Here is an 18,072-nt window from a genome sequence, read left to right as displayed (position 1 = left end):
TCATTCTAGCATTATGGATATTATAAAATGTTTTACTACTGCAATTTTAGTATCAGCTATATTTTTGAAAAATGGGTACTGAGTGACAAACTCCAGATATTCTAATGTGGTGCAGTTTTACATTGGCACAAGCTGGAAAAAGCTATTTACATGAGTGACCAGAAAGGAAAATGGACTGAAGTCCACCAGACCATTAAGCAGAAACTGAACGTGAACTTTTACTCCAAAAATTGCTGGACCTGCTAAAATCAGAATCAAGAGAGGGTAGATCAGACCAGAGGAGTGGTTTCTCCAGAATCTATGGAGTCTGCTGAGCAGCAGGACCACCTGGACACACTGTGACCTGCTGAGCCTCCCCCTCCTCTCCCAACACCATCACCCTGCTGACACATCTTGGCTCAGGAGACTCCTCTGCCCTGCTCAGGGGCTGCCACAGGTGCTCCAGGTGAGCCTTGAGCTGATGGAGATGGGGCCATGCCTGCTCCTGGTCTCCATGCTGGAAACTCCTGCTGCTGTTCATTACAGAGCCTACAGTGTCTCTTCACCCCCATCCACCTGTGCTTTTCCACTGTAACATCAGCAGTGTCCTCTCTCCTGTCATGTGCTGCATCTGCTTCTGGAAGCAGGGAATTCATGAGGGTGGGCACAGAGAGAAGCACTGGGGCATTTCTTCTGTTTACTGCTTCTTCTTTTGCAAGAAACAGCACAAACATGGAGGAGCAAATCTATGAGAATTCTAGAAGCTCTTTTTAAAAAAGAAACTTTCTATCAATTTGAATGACAACGAATGACCAAAGCCTCAAACTTGTATTTTCTTAGCTGTGAAGTAGTGCCTGCAGCAGTGCAGATCTCCCATCTCCTATCTCATTAAAATTTCTGGACTTCTCTCAGAGCATCCCCACCTATGCTACATTTTTGTAATCTGGGCAAACTGAAATCCACAATATCCAGCTGCAGAGGTTATTCTCTTGCAGGCACAATGCTTAAGATGTGGCAATCTCCCTGTGCTTTTTAATTGTTTCTTTAAAGCCTGTTTGTCTGCAAGATTCTTCAGTATGAAAACATTTTGGATCTGGCTGTCAAGCAACAGATGCTCACTTTACAAATACAAAAACAGCTTAGATGTGAGCCTGAAATGCCCCAAGGAAAATTAGGATACAGATAACACAATGCAGAACATAGAGACTGCTCAAAAGCTCTTAAATGTATATTGCATTATGAGGAAATAAGGAGGCCTGTTTCACAGGAAATGATATGTCACACCAAGGAAACCAAAGCAATAGTTTAGTATGGCAAATGGAAATGCCACATGCAGCAGTTTCTATAAAGGAGCCATTACAGTTCATTAATGCAAAGCAGAAACACATTAAATTTTATCATCTCATTTTAAATGAACTTTGTGCTACTACCTGAATCCATCTTTATTTGCTTCTGTGAGGTGGCAGGTCCCTCCATTCTGACATGGATTCTGAATGCAGGAATTAATGGGCACACTGCAGTCTCGACCCTATTTGGGAAAATTCAAAAGAAACAATGTTAGTAAGGCTCATGTTATCAGTGTCTCTTGTTCCTTCACTCTGCTTGTGGCACCACTTACAAGAGGTCTGTGGTCTTCAGACCCACAACATCCCTTAATGTTCTTTATTGATGATCAGATTTATTCATGACTTCAGTGAGAATTTGCCAGGGCAGCTGCTTTGTCCAATGGGACTGGTGGGCATCTCAGTATTACTTCAGGTTCAAGACTGTAATGAACTCTTTCACTGGAGTGTTTTAAGGAAACAGCTGGTTTCACTACCATTCCAGCACACTTTAATGTTAGTTACAATGAAGAGAATGACTCAGGACCAAAGGTAAGCAGAAGGCCACACACAGTGAGCACAAGCCCACGTGGAGTCAGCACTCACCAAGTGCACTCACCAGGCTCTCAGTTAAACCCTGCAGCAGCACAGGCTGCTCATTACCAGAGTCAGAACCACAGGGGAGAGGCCCTTTGTGTGCTCAGAGCTGAGCTTGAATTTCTGCACACAACACACCAAGAGTTCATCGTTGACTGTTCCCTTCTTTAAGGTTTCCCTAGAATACACCTCAGTTCTGACTGAACCTCACCAGCCTGAGACACCTCCACTGCTACTGACTTTTTACTGCCCCTTCAAGGCATAAACATATTTCTCTGTTCATTATATTCTGCTGATAAGGACAAGCTATTTGTAAAACTGGCAAATACATTGAACAGCTTGGTTTTGCTTTTCAGTTGCTGACACAGTGGGGTGGAGTAAAGCCACCCAAAAGCCTCAATCCTCAAAGGATCTGAGCAATCACAAGAAGTTCAAGAGATCACTCTGCTCTTCCTGCTGAAGGTCCTGCTAGCAGTGGACCTCTGCCAGCTCATCTGCTGGAAAGCTGGTAGATTACTTCAGACAAGAGGAGAAAAATATCTTGGGAGATACAAGAATTCAGTTCAGGTAGCTGGTTTTTTGTCTTAATTTGTCTCTAGAATGCGTATCTTGAAATTGGTGCATTTTTAAGCCTAACCAAGGCATAAAAAACCCAAAACAGCTTAGCATAAAAAACCCAAAACAGCTTATGAGTGTGAACTTTAGTAAAGGGTTCAATTGATCTGGTCTGTCCACTGCTGGTGCTTGGCTCTTGCTCACACATCCTATGGTCAGTCCTCCAAATACCACTGAAATCTTCAGTACTTTGCAGCAGGCAGGACATGTGGCCATCATGTGAAGAGCAGAGAAGTCATTGTGAAGAAGTGAGGCACACTGATTATCACAGAATCACTGGGCTGGAAAAGACCTTCAGGATGGAACCCACCCTTTGGCTGATCCCACCGTGACAACGAGACCAGAGCACCAAGTGCCACACCCAGCTGTTTTTGGAGCACCTCCAGAGATCATCACTCCATCCCCTGCCTAGGCAGCTCATTCCAGTGCTAGCAACCATTTTAGTGAAGAAGTTTTTTCCCGATAATCCAACCTGAACCTTCCCTGGCACAGCTTGAGGCCATTTCCTCTTGTCCCATTGCCAGCTGCCAGGGAGCAGAGCCTGACCCCCATCTGGCTGCACCCTCCTGTCAGGGACTTGTGGAGAGTGAACAGGTCCCCCCTGAGCCTCCTTTTATCCAGGCTGAGCTCTCTCAGCCACTCCTTGGGACTGTCCAGACCCTTCCCCAGCTCTGTTCCCTTCTCTGGACAAGCTCCAGCCCCTCAATGTCTTGCAGTGATGGTGGCCTCACCAGTGCTGAGTACAGGGGGACAATCTATTTCTGGTACAAGCCACTTGCCCACCTGGGCACACGGGGTCATTTTCAGCCTCTGGAGACCAGCAGCTCCTGGTTCTTTCTTGCCTGGCAGCTTTCCAGGCCCTCTGCCCTCAGCCTGGAGCTGCAGGGCCTGTTGTGCCCCAAGGACAGGCCCCAGCACTTGACCTTATTGAGCCTCGTACTGTTGGCCTCCAGCAATATGTAGATACATACATGTATTATACATTTTATATTATAATTTCATCCAACACCACAGAGGAGTTTTGTTAACAAAGCTGTATTTCCTGAGGCTCTGTCTCCAGTATTCCCCAGAGCGAGGAGACGCAGCTTTGCATTTTCAAATTCCTGCAAATACAAGAGGGACAGACTTCTCCATGGCTGTATCAGGAGAGAAACACTTCCAAAGGCCACCAGAGAGCCCTGGCCAGGGTGGCTGGCAGTGAGTTCATCCCCCAAAGGCCAGCAGAGAGCCCTGGGCAGGGTGGCTGGCAGTGAGTTCATCTCCCAAAGGCCACCAGAGAGCCCTGGCCACCATGGCTGGCAGTGAGTTCATCCCCCAAAGGCCAGCAGAGAGCCTGGCCAGGGTGGCTGGCAGTGAGTTCATCCTCCAAAGGCCTGGCCAGGGTGGCTGGCAGTGAGTTCATCCTCCAAAGGCCTGGCCAGGGTGGCTGGCAGTGAGTTCATCCTCCAAAGGCCTGGCCAGGGTGGCTGGCAGTGAGTTCATCCCCGCACAGCAGTGCCGGCAGCACGCACGGCGCTCGCCCAAGGCCTGGCACAGAGGCTCTCTGCTCCATCCGTGCCCCGTGTGCCAAGCAGCCTGTCCTCCTCCATCTGAGATCCCAAATGTCTCAGGCAGGGATTGGGATGGAGCTGAGGGAAGCTCCTGCAGGTTTTATTTTGGCACCATGTGGCCCGCGGCGCTTTGCGGATGCGACCGTGGAACGGTGACACTGATCACCCTGCTCCAGCACTGCCATCCCTCCTCCATCTGTGCCCTGAGCCCTGGCTGTTCACTGGGGTGTTGTGAGATCCCCAGGATGAGGTGAGAGATGAGAATCTGACTCCAAGTTGTCAGAAGGCTGATTTATTATCCTATCCTATCCTATCCTATCCTATCCTATCCTATCCTATCCTATCCTATCCTATCCTATCCTATGAAATGATATACTAAAACTATACTAAAAGAAAGAGAAAGGATACTTCAGAAAGCTAAACAAGAATGATACTGAAAGCTCCTGACTGACTCCTCAGAGTCTGACACAGCTGATGGTGATTGGTCATTCATTAAAAACAATTTCCATGGAACCAATCAAAGATGCACCTGTTGGTAAACGATTTCCAGACCACATTCCAAGCAATCAGATAATTATTGTTTTCATTCTTTTCTGAGGCTTCTCAGCTTCCCAGGAGAAGAAATCCTGGCAAAGGGATTTTTCAGAAAATATCATAATGACAGTTCACCACCTTCTTGTAGTGAAGCTGGAAGCTTCACTTTTATACTTTTCCTGTGTCCCTGGAGCTACTTCTATTTCATGCAAACTCTTCACCCCTGTATCATTAAAATATTAAACCCTTGGCAGCCAAGTGGAGCAAGCAGCAAAGCATCTGTTTTTCTGAAGGTTTTTGTCGCAGCTGAAACCATGTAAAACAGGCCCATCACTTCCACTATAATTATTCAGATTAATTTGAATGTTCTTGTAAAAATTTAATAAAGATAAATGTTAAAATGAGAGCAAGGCCCCTTCAGTCTCTTGCACTGGCACATGAAGTTTTGCATGACAAATTCTGCTCTCATTTCTGTACTGAACATGGCTGAATTATTGGCTTTTTGGGCCTCAGGCAGCATGGAAACCCATTAGAATGTGCTGCTGAACCAGACAATTGCAACAATGGGTTGCTGTGTGACTTTAAGAAAATTAGAGTCTTTCTGACTCAGTTTACTCATTGTAATAAATGGGCAAACAACATTTAATCCTTCTCTGAGGATTATCTTCTCAGAGCTGACTTTATCAATAGCAAGCCCACAAAAGAAGCACAACTTCTCTAACAAGGAAGACTTTGGAAAACAAGGAACTCTGAGAGGAGAGAAGCTGCAGAAAATAGTGGTACTAATAAATCTACAGCAAAGCAAGGCCATTTCATTTCTGTATGAGACTGTCACTACCCAGAAGAGCCTAAAGACATTCTAGAAACATCTTTCAAATGAATAACGCAATTCTCCAGTCTCAATTTACTGTAAGACTTCTTACTGGAAAAATGGAATTGCTGTCAAGCATCACTAAAATTAATTTATCTGCGAGTTGGGAAATACTCCTTGAGTTATATTGCCTGGAAATAACTATTGTTACAAAGGAGAATATTGTCTATTTGCTTCAAGACTAAAGAGCCTTTTAATGAGGTCTGAAGCAGAAATAGAGGTGCAGACTTGTTTCAAGGACAGGCAAGAAGATAGAACTGTCTCAGCAATTCACAGAAAGAGGATGAAGGTCCCTCTGTGTGCAATATTTTACTTCTAGAGCTTTTTTAGGATACAATAAATTTTTGTCTAGTCTGATAGGAAGGCATCAGCTCCAAAACACTTTTATGTATTTTCTCTAATTTTCTGCAGGAGTGGAAAGGTTTAGGCATTGAAACAGGAAATTTCTGCAACTTATTAGAAGATGTATCTCAGAGTCCAGCTGTCCTTTTGAACCTCAAGAACCTCAGCTGGTCCAGACTTAATCTGGGCTGCTCCAGCTCCACGTTTCAGAGAATGAGAACAGAACTAGTCACCATACCTAGAAAGAATCATTTTTTTGTTTGAAATTACCCATACTGGGCATTGCTATATCTACAAGCTGTTCCTCAGCACTGCTGTGCCAAATTCCAGCTTTTACAAGGATCCAATACTGGGAACATTATATCATGATCAATAAAACACCCAATAACAAGTAGCAAAACCTAATAAGAACCCTCAGCAGGAAGAACAAGGGATAATAGAGTAAAAAAAGCACTCATTTGCCTTGACACTGTTTCAACCACTGCAATATTTTTTTCAATTAATTTCAATTTTTCAATTTTTCCAATTTTTTCAATTATCAGCATTGTCTGTGTAGACCAAGAGTTTCATTCACACCCACGTGGCAGAGGTTTGAACTCTCTCCATCCCAATGTGATCCTTCTCCTGTTTTATCAACAGCAGGGCACAGATAAGGGGTGGAAACACCACCACAGCACAGGCAGAAGGTGGAAAGCTCCTGGTGTATAAAAGCATCACTGCTGACTGCAGGAGAAACACGACCCAGGCAGCCAGGGAGACACCTGCAGACAGGCAGGAATCTGCCCAGCCTCACTGGTTTGTGAACAGGGAGACCCCATTGCAGCTAATTACAGCCCTGTTCAATGACTACAGTGTTTCACAGCATGCTGGAAAAATGAGCTCTACAACAGAAATACCAAAGTTTATTCGACTTGTTAACAACATCCAATGTGCTCATAATAAATTTTAGTTAGATGGTATATGTGGAGAACAGATGGTAGCATTCATGTGTTTAGCAAAAATACTAAATGAAGACAAATATAGTTGATAGAGACTTTAAATTAAGAACCAGGAAATTTTCATAAACAACTTAATTATCAAGGTCTAAATACAGCTAAAGCTTTTAGGGAAAACAGACAAAATTACATCTACAAAGACACTGAATTGCACACTCTGTCCTTTACATTCCTAATTGTGGGAGTGATGCATCCACATCCAAGTCTCAGTCTCACAAACATTTAAACACTTGTCTTATGGGTTTCCTGGTCAGAAGTTAATAAGAAACCATTACATTAAAGGAAAAGGCTTAGTAAATCTTCCACTTCATGACAGGCTGGAAGGAAAATGCACAGGAAGATAACAGAGAAGAACACTGTGTTTGTTCCATGAGCATCCCCAGGAATGTTATTCCAGCCTACAAGTATCTGCCAGCTTTAACATTTCAACCTCCTAATCCTGGGAAATGGAGAATAAATGGACACTTGCAGCCACTTTGCTGAGCTGTGCTCTGCTCCCACAGTGTGGCAAGGATTTTATCATTTTCTGTATTATTCTGATTGAGGTTGATGCCCACACCTGAGTGTTGCTGCACCTGGATATGCCAGTGGGACTTCTCCTTAAATTCAGACCTGCAAGGTCCCAAAGCAGAGGGAAGGGACAAATGTGGTGTGGAACAGTGATTTCCTGAGGCTTTGTATGAAAAAAATGATGGGCAACAGGTAAGGAGAGGGGGAAAAATCCAGAAGCAGTAGAAGACACAGGCACCCAGCACAGAGAGAGAATTCAGTCTGAACTTCTGAATGCAACTTTTTCCTTTGAGTTTTACTTCTTTCATGCTTAGTAAAGTGAGAACTGTGATCAAAGGTTTTCCTGAAGGTGTGCCATGCAGCTATCCAATAAGGTATAAACTGATGCTAATTTTGACCTAATAGCATGTTTTACCAGTGACTTCTTTCACCACTTATCCCTCTGCCAAAAATAGTCAAAATTGGAGGATAAATTGAAATTTTCCAGGGCATGAAGGGAATGTGATGTCTCATGAACAAAGTTTTATCACATAAACTTCAGTTCCACTAGAAAATTAAGCTGGGAAAAAAGAATGAGGCATTCAGCAGTTTTCCCTGTAATAAACACATTCAGCAGCAATAAATACAAAGAAGAAACAAGAAGAATTTTGCATAATTGACCAAGGGAACATGATACCATAAATTCAGCCTCACAGCCAACATGCTAAGTTACAAGTTTGGTAGGAAAAATTCTCTCAAGTTCTATTCATGGTTGTATATTTCAGAGCCTTTCAAGGCAGGGAAACCCAGTATTTGCTATAATGGGATCATAAAAAGAAGTTTTACATGAACTGCAAGGCTGACAGCAGTTATGGAAGCAAGCAGGGCATGTGGTGCTAACTGCAGCATGAGGGACTTGATGGATCCCTGCAAACACAGCCTGGGGAAGGGAATGCTACCAAATAATTAGAAATGTTGTAAACTGTGTGAAGAATGGAACCAACTTCCAAATATAAAATTGACTTAAATTCTATTAAAAGAAGGGCTAAACAGCACAGCATTGGGAAGGAGTGTTACTTTAGCAGTGAGTTTCAAATATAATTTGAAACTGATACTCAGAGGCAGATATCTGATATTCAGATCCATGCAGACAGCTGACACCCTGCTGTCCACACCCAGCAGTGGGAAGCTCTTCAGCAGATCCAGGTGAAACTCTTTTCCTTGTTTATGCTCTTTCTGGCCATGGACACAGTGGCTAAGCCTCAGTCTGGAAAAGATGCATCTGATGCTCACTGGCAAGGTCAAACAAGCAGAGGAGCTGGCAGGGCCTGTGTTAGATCCATCTGCTCAGGCATATATACAAATTATTTGGCAAGGCATGGGAAATATCACAGCAATTTTGGATCAGACTGCTTTCAGATTGCCAGGTGGAAGTTGAGAGATTTTGATCATCTGTTGTTCACAAAAATCTTGTGACTCCTCCTTCTGAGCACAGCCCTTGCTACAGAGACCCACACCTTGGGGATGCTTCCCCACTCACACTGGGGATGGATTAATTCTTTCTCTTCAGCCTCCCATCCCAATGGGTAATAAAAATGTGCCTTCTGAGGATTGCTGTTCAGAAGCCAATTAATTTAACATGAAATAACAATTTATTTCATCCACCTCTAGTTTGGAATAAAAGTTTTTTAATAGAAATCTGAGTTTACCTAGAACAATCTGAATTATTTTTTCAGTTCAGCATCTCTGTTTATTCAGGTGTACTTACACTGACACAACCATACTACAACAGAGTTGCCTGCTGCTCATAAACATGAAAAATACTATTTGCTAAATGGCACAGAAGGCAGGTTATGAAAAGAAGAGACCCTGATATTTTTCTTGTGCTGCCCCTCCCATCTTTCAGCCAATTTAGCTCCCCCTGCAAACTTTCTCAGTGTTACTATCAGAAGTAAAAATACACACAATATTTAAAACCCATTATAAAGTTACATCCTATGCCAGTCTAGCTTCATCTGGCATCTGATTAAACAATGATTGGCCATGGCAGCAGCACTTCTTAGTGACTTCCTTGTCCTTGTTAATAAATCACAATTGTCAATTTATAGTAAATTAGGCAAACTCTGCTCTCTTAAGCCTCATTTTATTTCAATCAGAAAGATTTATGACCCTCCAGGGTATAACACACCTTCCATTACCTCTCCAGCTAGTAATCAAGAATATGCCTGTCAAAGTCAAAGTGCAAGGATTCATCATTTTATTTTTTAAAAACTCTGGTTCTTTTCCTATGAGCATGGAATTTAATTCTCTGTGGACATTTGAGGTTTATTTTGTAATTATATTAATTACCATGCAAATCCTGATTGCCCTTCCAAACCTCTCCTTACATGAGCACTTTGGGATTCAATGGTCTTTTAGGCTTTTAATCAATGACAGGAGATATGTCATTAATCCATCAGCAGTCAATTCACACAGCACATGTCTGAAATGAGTCCAGAGGTGCCAAACTGGATGGGACAGGTGCTCTAGAGCTCCCAAGGTTACAACTGACTGATCCATACCATTGTGTGAACATTTTGGGAGATGCAGAAGGAAATTAGGGACACTGAAAATAGTTAATTTTGCTGAGGGTTGATTCTATACATAAAATACAACCCAATATATTTGATGTAAATCCAACACTGAATACTTCCTATGTAGTCTCTAATTAAACCAGTTCATGAATGAGAACAGTGTTTTTAGTACCTTCAAAATATTTAAGTGCCTATTTATTTTGCAGTGACAATAAAACTTTTCCTTTCAGGCTATCCAAAGTGAGTGCCTCTTTTTCAATGTGAACTCTGTAGAGTAAGTTATAAAGTCTGGACATTTGTATAGATAGCAAAAATACTATCAATGATATGATTTAAGAAATAGAAATAACATATAATTGTTGTATTTTAGATTAACTATGCCTAATACTTAAGCTATTGAACAGCCTGCCTGGAGAGGAGCACACATTACAAACAGAACCCCAATGAAGCCTAACATGAGGCAGAGATTATGTGATTAAAAAATCTCTCCAAAAAGCTCACTGGGTTTCTGAAATAAATAGAGCTGAGGATGCTGGAAGAGCCCCAGTCCCTTGGAAGAACCTTCTGCTGGCACATCCCTGTTTGTTAAGGATGCAGGCATTTGGTTTGCAACTGATGAAAGGTCTCCCACTGAAATACACACTATTTCAGCAGAAATGTCAGTGTAATCTGTTTTGCTTGTGGAAGATCTGCAAAGCTTCCCCTGCAAGGTTTCCCATCTCAGAGACACCAGCAATCCTTTGTGAAATCCATCTGATAGTGGGCTGGACTGGCAGGTTCAGTGATTTCAGAATCAAATGTGCACATGAATTTTGCAGACTTCTAAACAAGTGAAGCATGCCCCCCGTGTGAGGCAAGAGCACAACAGTTATTTCAGAGGTTGTCAGCAGGATGAGGAGGGGACCCCAGGGACCAAGGGGGCCAGAGAGCTTTGGGACAACCTTACCTGCAATGTTTATGCATTTACCCCAAACACTAATCTAATCCCAATCTAATTCCCAAACGAGCCTGGCATTAGATCATTTCTATTAACAGGAGGGGCTTTAGTCTTCTTTTCATCTTAGCCTGCTTATAGCAACTTCATCAATTCCATCACCTCCAAAGGAAAGGAGAAAATAAGGCAATCAACCTCCCAGGACAATCTCTGCTCATGTTCTTGGACAACAAAAGAAACCCAAAAGTCATTTCATGGAGTGCACTCAGAGCCAAGAAAGCCTCAAGGATAACAGATGACAGAAAATCACAAGGGAATTTACAATAAGGATTTTCAGCTGTGGCCAACTATTTCAACTGGTTCAATCATGCAGAAATGGTGGGATGCAGAAAATTAAGATCTGGTTAAACAGAACTTGATTAAGCAGAGTTATAGGAACCAGCAATCACCTGAAAGGCAGAAAAACCACAGAGGAAGAAAGAATTTTATTTCGTGTAACAGGACCAGGCAAACATAAGAACAAGAGCCTGAAATTCAGACTAAATGCCAATAAAAACTTCTCCTTTACCCTGGGAAAAGAAAGATTGGAAGTCTGGTCACTCATTTAGAACTAGACCAGGAAAACAGTAGTAAAACCACAGTGAGGGAGAATAATCCCCACTGACAAGAGAATGAATGTGTCAGTGCCCACCTGTGGGTGCAGCTCCCCATCCCTGCACTGCTCAAACGCAGGGAATGCCTGAAGCTGCTCAACATCTGCTTTCTTGCTGGCCCCACAAAAATCAAAATACTTCTTCAGAGCTGGCTTTATTGTTAGGAGCCCTCATTAGGGCCTGCCACACTACATGAGTGGGTTTTTACAGGGCCTGTGGTGGGTGTGCTCCTGCCTCGATGCCTTCAGCCAGCAACTGGGGCAGTAATCCCTCCCTAAGCCTCTCATTTTATGCTCTTCTACATGTAAATCTCTGTTTTCTTTACACCTACTACAACAGAAAGGGCAAAAAGCAGGTAACACAAGTCTGACTGCTGCATGGTAAATTTTACAGAAAAAGCATGTGGAAGAAAATATTGTGATTTCTGCATTTTTTCTGCCCTAGGAGTTCTATATGAAATTATAATCACTTGCTGCTTACACTGCTGTTTGCCCTAAAAATCCACACATAAATACAGATCTACTCATTTTATGTGGCCACCCATTACCTCTCATCCCTGAAGGCCTTCTCTTTTATTTAACTATGAGTGGAAAATACTTCTTTGACACTCATTAATAGGCATTTTCAGTACGGCTATCAAACAATCAAACAAAAATAAAACACCACAGATCACATAAACACACACTCCAGGAGAATTTATTAAAGTAAAAGCTCAAGGCAGAACCACCTCACACAAACAGCATTTTGCTGCACTGATTTCTTCTACACCAAATCTTGGCATGGAGCTGACATTGCAATGCCTGTGCCCTGACCCTGGGAGAGAAGGGAGGCCAGGGCACAGCAACACATGCAGGCAGAGAGAGGAGTTTGCTCTCCTGGATCCTGTGGGTGAGGCCAGGCTGCTGAGAGTCCCTTCCAATTCCTTCTCCCTTTGCAGCTCCAGCTTGGGGATTTATTTATTGCTGAGGGATGCACATGGGGTGTTGCAATGTGCACACAAGGGACTGGCCATAGTGTGCACCAGCCAGCCTGCTTCTAAGTTTGTTAGCAAAGCCTCAAGAATTCATCAAGATTACTGAAACAGAAATTGTGCTAAATTAAGAAAGAAGAGGGTGACAAACCAAATGCCAAGACCACAAGAACTGGATAACAGAGGACTGTGAAACACCTGGACTGTAACCAGTCATTACTCTGAGAAATGCAGGCAGAAAACAAGTGAACAAGACAAAGGCACCAACCAAGAAGTGTGCACTTAGTAGTTTGTAGAATCTATAAATATGTGTGTAATGTAAACAATGAATAGCTTCTGCTTAATCATATTAGTCAGTTCTTCAGGAGTCCTAAATTTCCCACAATAATGGGGACCCAAGTGTGTGTTAATAGAGCCAAGGAAACAAAAGCACAGAGCTACATCTGCCCACAGGATCAGCCTGACCAACCAGGCACAGCAAAAGCCAAACTCTGCACTGGGTTACAGCCACCCAACCCCACCCAAGCCAGCATCACTGAGAACTTGCCCTGTTGGAACAGATGAGCAAACACCCCCAGAGCCATGCTGAGCTCTGGGCTGAATCCTCTCCCCAGGCTGTCCCTGCTGCAGGGCTCTCACAGATTATTGGTGTAAGGCTGCAAAAGCTCGCTGTGGTGAAGTGCAAATTTATCTAAAATAATAAAAGTGCAAATTTATTTAAATAAATTTATTATTATATATTATCAATATATATTTTATAATATTAATATATAATATCATCATATAATAATATATATTTATAATATATAATATATTACATACTTAATATAATACATTTACATATAATAAAATATGATAATTATAATATATTATAATTATATATTATTTATTTATTTATTTAAATAAATAAATAAATAAATAGATAAATAAATAAATAAATAACCCCTGCTCCAAGCACAGCAGGGCCAGTGCACCCCAGGAGCCAGGGGTACAGCCAGGGCAGCACCTGTGGCATGGGGACAGTGCTGAGAAAATCTCCTGTCAGCCTCATGCTCAGCAGCCACAGCTCCTGCTCAGCTGCACTGACCCCCTCAAGGGCTGGCACTGAATTTTTATCAGTGCACAACATGGGATTTGTGTGAATGCCCCATTTCCCAGAGACATCCTGCTCTGGGACCCTCCACTTCTAAACTTGTTTCCAGGGACAAAAACCAGGCGTGGGGGGTGTGGGGAGGGGGAAGAGCCAGATTCCTAGCAGAAATTTGGAGCCAGCTTCCTCACTAAATATCATTCTGGCTTCACTGTAATGCCTCCCACCACAAGAGTCTGGCTGCAAAGAATGCTGTCTCTCCAAAGCCCAAGAGCTTTACCCAGGATTTTTCCAATTGTATCTGTCATTCTGGATGATTGGTGAAATTGCCTGAACCCTCAAGACACCCCAGGTCTGCAGGAAAAGTCAGGACACTGGCTGAACTCAACAGGGAGGTGAAGAGATTTGGATAAAATTTAGAGCAACTCTAGCACAGACATGCATCAGCATCTGGTGCCTGGAGTGAGGGATGTGAGCTGTGCCAATTTTACCCATCTTCACTTTCCATTTCAGACAGCTTTCAGTGACAGCAGGACCCAGAGGTGACAAACATCTGCTTTCCAGCAGCTCTGGCTCCTTTACCTGAGCAATCAGAGGACATTCCTAGGCAGGCACTGCACTTCCTATTCTGGCTTGGCAATGTTCTTTCATTTCAAGCAAAACAAAAATGTATTTTAGACTATTTCCCCAGTTCTACAAGTAATTCTATTTGAAAGTAAGCAAATTATTCTTTATTTGTTGCTACTGCAATTTTAAGAAAAAGAAAGTATAAAAGACAAAAATCAGCCAAAAAACCCCAAAAGGGCATATTCAGAGTAAAGCAATGACAAAATACATGGAGTGTTGGTTTCAGTCACTTTAGTTTTTGCTACAGTTATTCAAGTGAAGTTTTTTCCAATAGCTTATTGATTGCAAGCTTGATTAATCTCTTGAATTCCAACACCCATGGACTCAGTTTTGCAGTATCAGTGGGAATACTTACAAGCCACAGACTCTACAGAATCAATGAACTGGTAGGTTCCTGTTATCTGTTTCCCAGCCCCAGCTGCACTCACACTCACTGCCTTTTGCAGGTGGCCAGCAGCATTTCCAGCAGGAGAAATCTCCATCTCTCCACTTACAATCAGACTTTACAATCTAAACCACACATATTATTTAAATCATCATTCAAAGAATGCTATGGAGAAGAGAAAAAACCCCAACCCACTGGAAAATGACCCCTATGCCTGTGTTTAATATGAAAACATGAGGTTAATAACATGGAGAACCAGCTCCTGCCAGCACTGCTGGCACCCTGGAGCTCCTGCCAGATGCTGGAGGTGCCAAGAAAGCCTCCCTGGGGCTTTCTCCCCAAAGCACAGCCACAACAGCACTGTGTCAGCCATGGTTTATCTCCAACAAGCACTTTGATCACCCATTTTAAGGCAAGAGCAGCAGCAGAGATCATTATCAGCTCAGCCTTGCCCCTCGCAGCTCAGGTGGTCCATGACTTATCTCACTTTGAGTTTACCCAAACCATCAAGGGCAGCACTGAAATTGCTAAAAGCCCCACAAAGTATACATTCAATAGCCAAAACCTCTCTGTGAGCAGGAAAAGTAAGAGATGGAACTGCCATCAGTGTGACAGCAAAAACCAGACCACAAGCTTGGAGAATGCAGATAACTGGGGGAATGTCCTGATCCATCAGGCCCCACTCTGGCAGCTGGTAACTGAGGGGACTTTCTGTGTTTTTCTGAAGGCTGGCATGAGCACAGGAACCCCAGAAAGCCTCTTGTATTGCCTGCCCCTTCGCAGGGAACATTACGGAGCCGTCAGCTTAAATTTGGGAAAAGGGTGGGTTTTTCACTTTATTGATGCACTCTTCCACAGAGGATTTTTTTAAAATCTACATCAAACAAGGAAAAACAAATGCTGAGAGGGCAGATTTAGGGCAATTTATCAAGGTCTGGGAAATAGCTTCCAGATGGATGGAGCTGTTTGGTGCTGGCTGGTGAGAAGGAAGCAAGGTATTGTTATTGAATTAGCATGAATCTCTGGTGGAGAACTGCGTGGTAGATAGAGTGCTCCTTTCATATGGTTTGCATTTGGAACCTGTCATATTTCATTTTTATTCAAAAACCTGTGGTAAAGACACACAGTTCATTTTTTGCTTATTCAATTTCCACCAATTCTCCCTGAACTGTTGGCCAGTATTTTTAAACCCTGCTCCCAGTGCCATGCCCAGTCTGTTTGCTCTTTGCCACGCTTGGCTGGCAGCTTGGAGCTTACAAGCTCACAGTGGTTTTGGGTTTTGCATTCACACACTGATGTCACCTAAGAGTGTGTGAGAGAGGAGAAAAGCTGGATGCTCTGTGAGATGTTTAAACTGAGCCACATCAAGCATTTACCAAAACCCCTCCAAGGGAAACAACGCATCCTGGGTTTCATGCACACTACAATGTGCTGATAAACTGGAGGCTTATTCTGGATTTTTCTTTTTAGTTAATCTTCCCTTCATAAACATGTCTTTTAGCACTATAAATGCATTTATACCAGTAACTTTTTATCTAATCTATCCCAGTGAATAAGGGATACTGCAAAAAAACCAAAAACAACCAGCAAACAAAAATCTGAGGGCCAAAAAGAGAAGGTAAGCTCATAACACAGTTTTACTTAGAATAACCTGGATGCCTGCTCCATGATACATGTCTTAAAGAGTAAGGTATATGCAAAGACTTATGTGTTCACCTGCTAGTTCTGAAATAATTTACTTTTCAAGTTCCCATCTGAAGAATTCAACGTAATTTATTGTAAAAATGAAATTAAAATGACCATTTTCTTATTGACTTGAGGATTGTTATCAAGTAGCTTCAGGTAAACAGATTTTGGACAATATGGTCCTTTAAATCCTAGAAAAGTTTCTGGTATGCCACTGGGTAGAAAGATTTCTAATGACAGAAAATCTCCAATGCTTTTTCAATTGTTTAGGAGAACTGTTATTATTCTTGAGTAGGACACTGGGGTGAAATAGAAGAAATAAGCTTTATATTTTCTCTTTCCCAATATTTCAGGGATCTGTCAATTACCCTGGGATGCATCCCAGGAAAACAGAGAAGGGACATGGTGATATCATCAGAACCAATTAATTCCTAAATCCTACCTGAAATGTAACACACAGATACTTGTGCTGACTTCCCACATGAATGTCTGCTTTTGCCCTCCTTTTTCCCCTATAATTCTTATTATTTTGTGTTTTATGAGCATCTGTTTCAACTGACCAGGACTGTAAGAAGTATCCAAAGAGGACAATAATAAAATCCCAATCTGCAGGATGCATCCTATGCTGGCCATAGCACCTGAAACCCCCCAGGCTGTGAACAGATCATATTTATTACTCATTTATTACTTAGTCCTTCAGCTACTGACTCCTGAGGTGGATTTCCAGCTACATCAGCTCTGGGACAGTGCCCTGGTGTCCTGAAGCTCTCACAGTGAACAAGGGGAGTTATCCATCACTGCTGAAGAAACTGCTTTACTCAGATACTTTCCCCATTTCCCATTGTGTTTTCAGGAAGCGCCCAATGGGAATCCACAGGATTCATATTTGCAGATCCCTCTGTGGACTTTAGTGCTCTGAATTCAGAGACAGCAGATTTAGGGGTTGTGTCTGGTCAGGGGTCACCCTTCTGCTCATCAGTCTGTGGAAGGTGGGTGTAAATTACCAGGTGTCAACATTCTGTCACCATGGACCAACCTGGCCCTGAATTGTCACCTGAACTGCCTTTCCTTTGTCTGGGAGCCTGTGAAATGGTGATCTGGTTGCTGGCAGAAAACAAGAAACTAAAAGCAGGATAAAACCAACTTGGCATTTTATATGGAGATCTACATCCCAGAATCAGAGCATGCCCATGGCTGGAAGGGACCTCTGGAGGTTCTACAGCCCAACCACCCTGCTCAAAACTGGAGCACCCACAGCAAATTTCCCAGGATGGTCTGTGCAGTCACAGCACAAAGCAAAGCCCTTCCAACTGCACAGGATGAAATTTGTGGCAGGGCACAGCTGAAAAGTCACACACAACCTGCTTGAGCAAGGAACCTTGGAGCCCAGTGCTTGTAAAATCAGCTCCTCACAGGACAACCACTACAGAACCACAAGTGATGGGGAGCAGCTCCTTGCTCCTCATGTAGTTCCTTGGAGCCATACCTTGAACCCAAAAGGGCAGGTGCACTGGTAGAGCTCCACGGGGTCACTGCTGCATGTCCCATTGTTCTTGCAGGGGCTGGAGAGGCAGGGGTTGCACTTGGACACCACACTGAGATCCACGGGCTCTGTAGAGGCAGACACAGAGTTAGTGATGGTGTCTCTGGTGTGGAGATCACCCCAAGGTGGGAAAGCCCCTTTTTCCCAGCCCTGAGAGCAAAGAAGAAGGCAGAATTCCTTGGCTCTGGCTCTCAAGGTTGTTTATTTGCTCTTATCTAATACACTGTCTGTCTGACCTGCTGAGGTCTGTCCAGCAGGTCAGTTTGAGGCACTCTGACTGCTCTCAGGGTGGTATTGTCTTTTTATACTAAAAACCA

General features: G+C 43.0%; 1 protein-coding gene across 3 annotated transcripts in view; it reads right to left on the bottom strand.

Annotated features, from left to right (window-relative positions):
* Positions 1–18,072, bottom strand: part of SLIT3 (slit guidance ligand 3) — a 494,398-nt gene that overhangs the window by 58,275 nt on the left and 418,051 nt on the right. For all 3 annotated transcript variants that reach the window (XM_071443101.1, XM_071443102.1, XM_071443103.1), the window contains 2 exons: positions 17,699–17,823; positions 1,410–1,507 (listed from right to left, as the gene is read on the bottom strand). In XM_071443101.1, coding sequence (XP_071299202.1) covers positions 1,410–1,507; positions 17,699–17,823 — 223 coding nt within the window. The remainder of the gene's footprint in view (positions 1–1,409; positions 1,508–17,698; positions 17,824–18,072) is intronic.

This window comes from Agelaius tricolor, unplaced genomic scaffold, assembly GCF_023055355.1.
Source record: "Agelaius tricolor isolate 1412-34295 unplaced genomic scaffold, bAgeTri1.0.p SCAF_18, whole genome shotgun sequence".
Classification (NCBI taxonomy): Eukaryota; Metazoa; Chordata; class Aves; order Passeriformes; family Icteridae; genus Agelaius; species Agelaius tricolor.
This window is presented reverse-complemented; position numbering and strand designations above follow the sequence as displayed.